Source organism: Nestor notabilis, unplaced genomic scaffold (assembly GCF_000696875.1).
Source record: "Nestor notabilis isolate BGI_N333 unplaced genomic scaffold, ASM69687v1 scaffold8790, whole genome shotgun sequence".
In the NCBI taxonomy this organism is placed as follows: Eukaryota; Metazoa; Chordata; class Aves; order Psittaciformes; family Psittacidae; genus Nestor; species Nestor notabilis.
Window position 1 is genome coordinate 167,088 of NW_009912494.1, and position 10,849 is coordinate 177,936.

Below are 10,849 nucleotides of genomic sequence, written 5' to 3' on the forward strand. Positions count from 1 at the left end.
TCTTTTTCGTGTGTGCCCAGCCACACACCAGCCACACTGGCTTTTCTGCAGGGTTGAGTTCAGCCTCCCACCTCAGGGGCTTTGCAAAGTGCCTCCCTGTTCCCAAAACATTCTTCCTTGCCCGACATTGTCTTGCCCCATCGCTGCTCCTTGTCCTCATCCATCCTCAGGCCACTCATATCCCCCGGTCATGCCAAGCCAGGGCCATGTCCCCAGAGCTCCCCTGGGCACCAGAGCACTGTCCTTAGCTGAAAGCAGTCTTGGTCACAAGGTCACTCATGCAGTGGCACCCAGGGCACCCCTCATGTTGTCCCTCCAGCTTGTTTCACCCCAGGGCTGGGTGGCAGCTTGGGGAGGCATGGTGGGCAGGGGCAGTGGGGCAGCCACTGGGGGTCTGCTGGGACAGTTGGCTCCACTCTGTGCAGAGCCACCAGGGTCTGTCCCTCAAGGCACATCAGTGCTGTTCCCCTGCTCTGGATGTCCCCAGCCCTGTCCCCCAGCCATGGCAGTGGTGCTGAGCCCCCCATGCTGACCATCCACAGCAGCAGATGGAGGTGCCAGGGCTGCAGCCCACACCACAGTGCTGTTTACCAGGTTTCCATCCTCTGTTTGCCACCCTGCTCAGGCAAGAGACCTGCAAAATGTACCTATAGAAACGCTGCAAGGTCATGTTGAATTTTTTCCTGCCATCCTTTGTATGCATCCTTGCTGACAAGCTGCCGTGCTATTTCTCAGCTCCTCTCCACCTGCATGCTCCACTTTCTTCCAGGGTTTTCCAGTGCTTTAGGTTCTTTTCCAGACCTTCATCCCCGTCCCAGCACCGTGCTGACCCAGGGGCTGATGTCAAAGGTGCACGTCTGCACCACCAGCCGTGAAATGTATCCCAGGGCATTGTCATCACTGCGTGTCAGTCTGCTGGAGCTGCCGGAGCTATTTGTCCCTTTAAGGGACACTCTAACGCTGCAGAGCTCCATCCCCACATTTATATGTGCTTGGCAGGATTATATAAATTGCCTTTAAAAGTTGACTTCTTTATAAGCCATTTTCTGCTTCATAAAATGTTTATTACTGTTGTTTTTCTCCCAGTTCTTCTTCCTCGCTGCATTTTTCATCACTTATACTGGGAAGCTCCCCTCTTCCTCCACCTGCTGCCCCCCTACCTCCCACCCTTCCCACCTTTTGGGCACTGGAAAGGGGTGATTGAAGGGTTAGAGCCCAGCAAACCCTTTCTTCTTGGAACAGAAAAGTAGCTGCACATTATGCTGTGGGTGTACAGACCCCTCAGCATGGGTGGCTTTAGGGTGCGGTGGCTGGGAGCATGGATGCTGGGCAGCCCCATGCCACTGCCTCCATCCATAACCCCCGCTGCAAGCACGTGAGCAAATAACAAAGCCCAGATAATTTCAGGCTCCATTAGAAACGAAACTCCAGGGAAAACAGGATTGCTGTTTGCCAAATGGGAAAGGACAGGAGGAATAACAGAGATTGTGCTCCCAGCCACCCGAGAAAGGTGAGGGATAAATGGGGGGACATGGCAGCTCAGCTGGGTGTCCCTCCGTGGCCATACAACCCTGGATGCAGCATTACTGCAGGCACCAGGCCCCGCCCAGGGCCCTGCCAACCAACTGCTCCATCACCATGGTGTGCCCAGCGTGGGCCCGTGGTGGGAGCAGCAGCCGTGCTGTGACGTGCATGGACGCCAGTGGTGGTGCCGGTAGGATTGCCACGGCCAGGCAGGGGTTTGTGTTCAAAGCAGCGTTAGAAGGGTGAACGCCAGCTCCTTATCCTCCTTTTCATTTTTCTCCTCCTTTAATTACAGATCCTACTTATCAGCCAAGAACAGAAAGATCGTCGCTGTAACCTTGCACTTGCCCTTGTAGAAAGAAGGTTTACCTAAAAAGTTAGAAAATAAAATCAAATACTCCAATTTGCAGTCGTCTTGCCATTTCAAACCCAGTTTTCATTACAGCACAGAAAGTGCACTGAAGCTGTGTTTATAACCCCCTTTTAGATAACAAATCACATTTTCTTTTGGCTGGCGAGTGTGTAGAATTGATATTTTTTATTTTTTTTTTTTTTTCCCCAGTTTAATGGGTTTGTGTGTTCAGGAATGATCTCCATCAACTGAGAGTCTTTATTGTGTTTGATATAATGTCAGCTTTCATTACGCTCGGAGAATTACTGTGCTAAAGCACCAACCTTGCTGTAGAGCCCTTCTGGCCAAAAAGCAGAACAAGAAAATCATTCACAAAAACCTGGTGTCGGTGCTGTTCCCTCTTAAAAGCCAAGGACCAGGCTTTGGGGGGGCTCCCTGTACCCCCTGTTCTGCAAGATGGCCAGGCTACTTGTGGCGGTCCCATGGGTGCAGTGGTTTGGTGTGGAGGCTGCAGCCTTTCCTCCCAGTGCTACTGTCCCATCCCATTCCATCCCATCCCATTGCATCCTGTGGCTGGCAGGGCAGGGCACCCACTGGCTCGCATGTGTGCTGGCATTCTTGTGGATGCACCCAGGTTCAGCGGATACATATCTCGTTCGAGGCAGGCTTGAAGGAGCGGGAGGGGATGGAGATGCCGTGTAAAGAATAGCTGGCGAGGCGTGATCAGATAAAACATCTTCTCAGGGAGATGAAAAAACTGTTGACAGGTCACTTAAATATTTCCCCAGTTCTGTCAGAGACGCAGAGGGAGGAAATTGCTTTAAAAAAAAAAAGATGCCAAGGCAGATTATGATGACTGTTTCCACCTGTCCTGGGTAGCACGGACAGTCTCTGCTGCCGGATAGGATGCGGAGGATAGGATGCATGGCGAAGGCTGCAGGAGAGGCGTGGTCCCCACCAGACTGGTTCTGGCTCCATCTAACAGCCTGTGGTGGCTGGCACTAACCAGGGATATTTTCCTTTTCCCGGGGACTGGGGAAGAGTTCATCGTGCTGTGTGGGCAAAGATGGCTCTAGCCCAGTGGGCAGAAAAGGTTCAGCCAGTGGCTGCTGGTGTTTTTCCTGATGCCCAGAGCCAGACGTTGCTGTGATTGCAAGAAGGAATTTCTCTCAGGAATTCATATGGTCCCTGTGTCAGCCTGTTCCTGGCTGTGGCCCTCACACTGCTCTGTGAGGCTTTCCTTGCGTTGTTACACAGCCAGGAACTGCTCACAGTTGTGTCAGGGCCAGGAGACCTTGGGGTCAGCACTCACCCCACTGAGACCTCCGGCCCCAGCTGGAGGGCAAACTGGCCAGCATGGACCCATCCCCAGGCAGGGCCATTGGCCAGTCCCACTCCTCCCGACGCAGGCAGGCTTGGCAGGGGTGATGCTGCAGTGGGATCACACTGTGTCTGTCTCCCTGCTCATCCCTTGCTACCACCCAGCCTTACTGCAGACACAGAGCTGTGGGTGCTGCAGGTGCAGCAGGAGCTGGAAGAGCTGTGTGACACACTGCAGGCTATCTTCCATACAAAAGGTGCAACTACAAGCAAAATGTGTTGCTATTTCTGTGTTCTTAATGGTTCGGGGGCATGAAAAACTCCCTAAATATTCTCTGCCCATTATAAGTGCTGATGGCAGAGGAAAGGTGGGTTCATGAGCAGAGCTGCTCGTGCTGTGTGGGCATGCTGGCTCCCGTTTGCTCTTCCCACCCACTGGGTCTGAGCAGGCACAGATCCTGTCACTTGGATTGTCCCAGCATCAGCATGCCATGGGCTGGGATGCTGGCCCTGCCACCAGCCCCATCCGGCAGCTGGGAAATGTGCTTGGGATCCAGCTTGTCTTCCCCACCACCCTCTGAGTTCCTCCTAGCCGCCTGGAAGGCAACCTGCTGCAGGATTTGGCTCTTCTAAAGCCAATTAAATCTTGAAAGATTTCCTGACTGCAGAGGTCACCCGTGCTCCTCAGAGAAATGAAACCTGCACCTGGGGAGTTGAGATGGACCCAAATCGATGGCGGTGCAGCGGGAGCTACCTGCAAAACCACCCTGAGGAGCCGCAGCATCCCCAGGGCATGCAGTCAGCGGGGTGATCCTTACAAGATGATGGTGAGTCCTGCAGAGGACAGCACACCCGCAGGACAAGGATTAGCCAGCCTGGGTGATGTTATAGAGAAGCTGTATGGGGGAGAGTGAGTTGTGGCCCCTCTGTGCCCTGCTGCTGCATGCTCCAGCTGGATGGGCTGGAGCAAGGAGCTGATGTGCCACCAGCAACTCCTTTTTTGGGGTGGTGGCAGCTGTGTGTGACGTGGTTTGATTGCCACCTTGTCAGACCACTGACTTGGAGGTTTGGCCAGCACCCGTCCATCCTGACACCTCCAGGCTGCAGTGAGATCGCAGAGCACTGACCTTTCTAGTGTTATTTTTAGTTGCTCTAATTGTTTTACGTGAAAAAAGACCCATTTCAGTGCTCTTGGAGAAGGCTGTGGGGGGGTGTCAGGGAGCATTACCCCTCACTGCCCACCTGAGAATCTTTGTGCCCCTCCATGTCATGGGCTGTGGCTCAAACCTGGTCTGCTGGAGCGTGCCCAGGGAGCACCCATGCGGAAGCAGGGTCCTCCCTTGGGCTGCTGGCAAGGCTTCAGCTTGCAGCGACCCAGAAGCTCACAGCCTGGTTTCATTAGTTAGCTTTTTGCTGGGCGGTTTGGTGTAAAATCATCAAGGAGTGGAGCATGAGGCTGTTGGGGAGGGCGCTGGGTGGAGACAAGCAGGACCTGGAGGCTGTGGCATGCAGCACCCCTGCAGCCCCATCCAGGAGGTTCCATCTAGGTTAAGCCCTAGATGAGGCGGCCCAGTGACAGAAGCACAAGGGTTTGGTGCAGGCACGGTGGTTGCTGGCTGGCTTTGCCGGAGGAGCCTGAGCAATGGTGTCAGCAGCGCTGGCAGATTACTCTGCGGTTGCACTTGACCCCCAAAGTCATTTCCCCCTAACTCGCGGTGAGGGTTTAGGAGGCTGAAATCACCTTGTGCTTACCCACTAGTGACACGGCATTTGCAGTGCCATTATGCAGAGTTGTCTGGCAATTACAGTGCAAGAACATGGGCAGTGGTTAACACCTCATCGTGGAGCAGCAGCCCAGTGTCAGCTTCCCTTCCAGCACACCTGCAAGTGCTTTCTGCAGCTTGTTTGCAAGAGGAGGGGCGATGTTTTGCCCTAAATCCTTCAACATCTTCACCCCATTGTTTTCTTTATTGGTATTTATTCTGAGAGGCTCTAGAAATACCAGTGCTATTTACACAGACCGGTGCTGGATTTAATGTGGACCCGACTTGGAGGAAGAGAGGATTACGTGAAGAAGGCAAGTGTGGTCTGAAAAACAAATATTAGGGAGAGGAGACTGTAAGACCTCGTGTTGCCTCTCAGGAGACTTCCAGCATCTCCCTGCACTGTCTCCAAGGGCTCTGTCCCTCTTTCCTGGAATAAATTCCAAACTGTCTCCACTGGCCTCCAGGTGCTGAGGACATGGATGCCCTGCCAGCTCCTGCAGGCTCCCTTGGACCCCATGAACTGCCCCCAGCATCAGCAGGGTTGTGGCAAGGGGAGCGGAGCCTGGCATTCGGGGTATGTCACAGGGCCAGGGCCATGCTGATGCTAGCTGTCCCACATGTGCTATCTCACATGCAGCCTCAGTTGCAGAGTGGAACAGGGCCAGGGTCTCACCGAACTGCTCCTGGGGTCACCACGGCTTGAGAAAGTGCATGGCAAGGGCTCTGTGATCCCTAGGGAAACCAGCAGGAGAGACAGCCTTCCAGGAGGTCTGCTCCCAGTGATTGGGTGTGCTGTGCCATGATGTGCCATGATGCCATGGCAATGCTGTGGAGCAGGTGAAAGCAGGACCAGGATCTCCTCCCTGAGCATCACCTTGTGCCCTCTCGCCCACTGTGATTTGAGCTTTTTGGAGAGGCCAGTGGAAGATAAAACGAATAACATAGCACCTTCTGGATGGCTTTTGTTAGTCACACTCACTTCTGATTAAAGATCATTAGACATAAAATTAGCTCATTTGTGTTACGGGTCTCCGGGGGGTTCCTTTAATTAGGAAGTGCAGATGGCCACGGACCCAGGGAGACACAGCACCAGTGAGGGGCAGGGGCATGGGTTGGGCTGGGAATGGCGCAGGGAGGGCAGCCAAAGAGGAATGAAGGGTTTTCCCCCTATTCTTGTTGTTGTAAACCTCTCAGCATTTCACAACAAATCACAGATAATTAATAAGTACTTTCCCTTAATGACTAGGCTTTTTAATAGCAGAAATTGGAAGATGCTGCATTGATTTTGTTTAATATGTTCCCCTGTCGGTGCTGTCCTGTCGCCGTGACTAGAGTCACAGGGCCCGCAGGAGGGACCAGCCCCTGTGACCAGGAGGATGCTGAAACTGCCCTGTGCAGTCCCCATCCAGGGGAACATTGGCTGTGCAGCCTTCTGGGGTCCCCAAGAGAGCAGCATCCCTGCTCCAGGGGCTTTCCCACCTCTTGGTGCTCTTATGTCTTAACAGCCTGGAGAAGCAGCAGCAAACCACTCCAGGGAGCAGGTCTGTGGCTATAGAGGATAACACTGGCAAGGGGTCAGTGACTGCCGGCTCCTAGTGGGGCTGGTGGTGCCTGGTGAGCTGCTCGGACCTGCTGGTCCCTTTCCCTGGCACAAGCCCATGGCCGGGCTGGGCTGTGTTTTGGCGGGGTGTCTGTTCTGGGCCCACACCACTTCCCATGTTAAACAGCAGCAGCAGCACTCATGGAGGAGCACACAGGGAGGAGGCTGTGTGCGTGGCACCGCTGACGGCTGAGTGAGTGGCAGACACGTTAGCACTGCGATGGTGCACGGCATCACGCTTGCGTCCCAGCACACAGAGGAGAGTCTCCAAGTGCCCTTTAATTACCCTTTCTGATGGCGCACGGAAACGCTGTTGTGACAGCATTGCTGCTCCCTGAATTGCCTCTTCAGGAATCGCCTCGCATCCTGACATGTGGGGAGAACAGGAATCTGAGCAGACCTTTCTGCCTGAATAGGCTCTAAATACCCCAAATGAACGATGTGCATTTCTCTGTGGAAGCAAGGATTCTTCTCCCAGTTTCTGCCACGTGGAAAAGGGAGTTCTGCTGGCAGCAGGGCCACTGCCTGCCACACTGCCTGCCACACTGCCCATGCCCAGCTCTCCTGTGGCTCCTGATGCTTGCAACAGGACCAAAGCATCCTGGGTGCAAGCCTTGCATCCAGTGGCAGCACAGAGGCCATGGTCACACCAGTAGCACCATCACAAGGCTGTTTATCCGTGGCAGAGGCTGTGCCTGGTCCTGCACTGCTGCAGCTCAGCAGCAGCCATGGGCAGAGGGAAGGCAGCAGAAAATGGCCAGTCCTTGAGGGCAGACGAGAGGGATGTGGGGTCCCAACCATATCCCAGGGACAGTGTGGGCAGGGTTTGGTTCCCAGCGATGTGGTGGCTGCCACCAGCATGACTGAGGGGATGGGTAAGGGGTGTGATCCCTCTGCCATCCTTGTCACTGCCTGGCACTAACTCAGCTCTCTCTTTTCTCTGCAGGAGGAAGACATCGAGTACTACGACTCCAAGGCCGACACTGAATACGTGAGTACCATCCCTCACTGCACAGTGACCACCCCATCACAGTGCTGAGCCCCTTGCCGGGGCTGTCCCAAGCACTATACCAGGGAGCACAGCACAGCATTCCTTACAGCCAGTGTGTAATGACTCTGTGGTGTGCAGTGAGTGCCCGGTGTGTAGCCGTGTCCCCCCTTGGCTGTGGTGGCATCTGCCCACCAGCTCTGGACCTGCAGCACCAGGTGGGCAGGTTGCTCCGCTGCCTGCAAAAGTTACTAAAATTAAAGCTGGCATCTGAAATTCAAATGAAGAGCAAACCTTTAATTAGAGTCTGAATCTAATTCTCTGCCCCCCTCCCAGCACAGCCGTCCTGTGATTTCTGGCAATCAGTGCTTTAAATACAGACCCAACAGCTCCGCTCTCCCGGCACTCCCAAGGGGGCTGGCATTTGCCTGCTCCTCCGTGCGGTGACGGTGACAGTGACAGCACTCAGGTGCCACACTGTGGGCACAGGGTGCTCTGTCAGCAGTGGCTGCTGCCCTACGGCCCTGCTTTGCTGGCAGGTGACGGGTCACCCCGCTCCTGCATTGTGCCATGCTGTGGGCTCCTTCCGAAATAGGAGCTCACCAGCTCGGTGATGCTCTTGGCACAGGGCCGCTGAGGACCGGGTACATCACTGTGTCCTCACAGCTGGCTGGAAGCCCTGGCCAGAGCAGGGCGGGGGCTTGGAGGCAGCCCCAACCAGCACTGGTGACCCGGGACTGGTCCTTGCCCCAAGGCAGAGCCAGCAGCAGATGTGCCATCAGGATTCTGTACCACAGCAGGAGGGGAGGAGCAGCAGCACGTGGCATTGGCAGCAAACCACATGGCCTCATCCGAAAATAACGCTTGGGTGACCCCACAAGCCTTCAGAAGGCCCCGGGCAGAAGGGAGGGGAGGACCTGGGCTTGATGCGTCCCACTAGTCCAAGCAATGCACCCTGTGCCTGCCAGCTCCAGCTCTCCTCTCACTCCACCTTGAAGGTGATGCCCCAGAGCGGAGCCACGGCAGCATGGGTGCCTTCAAAGCAGGGTTACTGACAAACTGCCAGTGGCATTGTCCCCAGGCAGTGACAGCAGGAGGGCTCCTTGATGGGGGAAGCCAGCCATGGAGAGTCTGGGAGGTGGGATGGAGAGGTCAGGCAGATGCTGTGACTGAAGGTGAGGGAACTTACTCTCCTGAGCAGGTCTCCCTGCTCACGGTCCCACTCAATTCAGAGCAGGGGATGTCTCCTGTCCCTCCCCAGCCTGGAAGAAGCTGCCAGAGGAGGGAGGGAAGGATTCTGCTACCCATGGCCACTCCAGAGACGACAGAGCTTATGGGCTTAAAATGCATTAAAGCAGATTCTGGATAGAAGTGGAGGAAAAGCTGTCCGGCAGTCAAGGCAGAAGACGGCCCAGGGAGCAGGGCAGCTCCCTGCCCAGGGGGTGAGAAGCAGGACAGATGCTCCATCATGCTGGGCAGGACTTTCACCATCACTGCCATGGGGCTGGGCACAGGGGAACTGGAGGTCCCCATGCCTGGTGTTACCCTTGACCAGTCCTGGCTGCCCACTCCCAGCTGGTGTGGTTGGCAGCAGCGATCCGAGCTAGCAGTTCATGGCTGTTAGCTTTGGGATTAGCCATTCTTGCAAATGAGGAGAGCATCCTGGTCATGTTAGGCAGGATTAGGAAATAGGAGGCATCTCGGCCTCGGAGCTGTGCCTGCTGAGCCATGGGGCACTGGGGAGAAACCCTGCACTGCAGTGTGGCACGGTGTCCCTGGGGACCACAAAGCACAGCTCCTTTTGCTTTGTGGTGGGGACCACAGCACCGGCCCTTCTCCAAGGGAGGTGGCATGTCACTGGGGAGGAACAGCCCTGCAAACCTATCATCAACCACACCAGCCCTTCCATGGGGAAATATCAAGCAATACTTGGGGTGTCCTGTTGCTGAGGTTTGTGGGTTTGGCAGGGAGGGCACTTCCCTATCGATGCAGTTGCTGCTTGCCAGTGAAATCCTAGCAAATTTAATCCCAGAAAAAATAATGGAGAGAAAAGAAGGTGATGCTGAAATAAAAAAGGAGGGAGATGATACCAGAAGGTCTGAATGGAACTAAATAGTTCTCTTTCCATCTTTTCTTTATTTAGCTTCAATTTTGATATTTAAATTGAGCAGGATCTAGCTGAAATGGAGTTAGTTCTGATGGACAATGCCTATTCAACGTAACCGGGGCTTATTCACAAGCCTTATGCTGGCTTTAACTACAGTGAGAAAGAAATGAGCTTCCTATTCATTTTGCTTGCACCTCAGCTCCTCTATCTTCCTAAACAGATTTTGGATTTCCAAGTGTTTTTTGACAAACGGGAACATCAGGAAATTTTCCTGGGTGTCCTCATGGCACTCTAATGTTGGCAGAAGTGAAGTTTTCACCTTTCCCCACTAGCAAGGGCCATAGGGTTTATCCAGGGAGAAGTGTTCTAATCAGCAGATTAGAACACTCTTGGTTGGGTGTTACAGGCAGAACAACGCAGAAATAAAGTGGTTTTCCATCTTTAGCATTGCGTTCATGGCAGAGGATGGTGCTTAAGTCACAGCTGAGGCCAAATTCCCTTGGGATGTACTGTTCTCTGGTGGAAAACAGCACATCTCGGTGAAGGTATCCTTGCCCCAAGGTCAGCCCTCCACACCCACCCGCCTGCTCAAGGTCCATGGGGAGGGATGAGAATGAGGGGCTGGTGGTGGGAGGCTCTGTGCCAGCATCAGGACCCTCCGGTGCAGGGCAGACAGGGAAGAGCCCACACCGATCCTGGCTGCAGGCAGGGGCTGTGGCTGCAGGCAGGGGCTGTGGTTGCAGGCAGGGGCTGTGGTTGCAGGCAGGGGCTGTGGTTGCAGGCAGGGGCTGGAGGGGCAGGGGCGTGGGCTGCCGGCAGGGCCTGCCCGCTCGCTGCTCACCCGACACGGTACATACAGTGAGGAAAGGGAGGAGGGAAAAAGAAAGCCCCTAAATGTCAGCAGCAGATGAAGGGTGTTGGAAAATGTAATCTTCTAACTTTCTCAACTAATGTGACATTTGGATTTCTTCCCGATAAGCTATCAGCCCCAGAAGTTTCTTTCTTTCGCCTTTTTCTTCTCTCTCCCCACTTCTCTCCTCTGGCTGGTAATTTAAAAATAAATGGTCTAGAAAGATCTCTAAACAGTACCTTTGGCAAAGATTAAAAAAAGCAAAGAGGGACATGGGAGCAGGCTGGTGGGAGAGGCTGATTGTTATTTATAACCTGGGCTGCTATAAAAGCAGGAACGTGG

At 54.3% G+C, this 10,849-nt stretch overlaps 1 protein-coding gene across 1 annotated transcript in view; it reads left to right on the forward strand.

Annotated features, from left to right (window-relative positions):
* CACNA2D2 (calcium channel, voltage-dependent, alpha 2/delta subunit 2) overlaps nt 1-10,849 on the forward strand; it is a gene marked incomplete at its 3' end in the record, with an annotated part of 173,142 nt that overhangs the window by 143,847 nt on the left and 18,446 nt on the right. Inside the window, 1 exon segment of the mRNA XM_010019736.1 lies at nt 7,509-7,553. Coding sequence (XP_010018038.1) covers nt 7,509-7,553 — 45 coding nt within the window.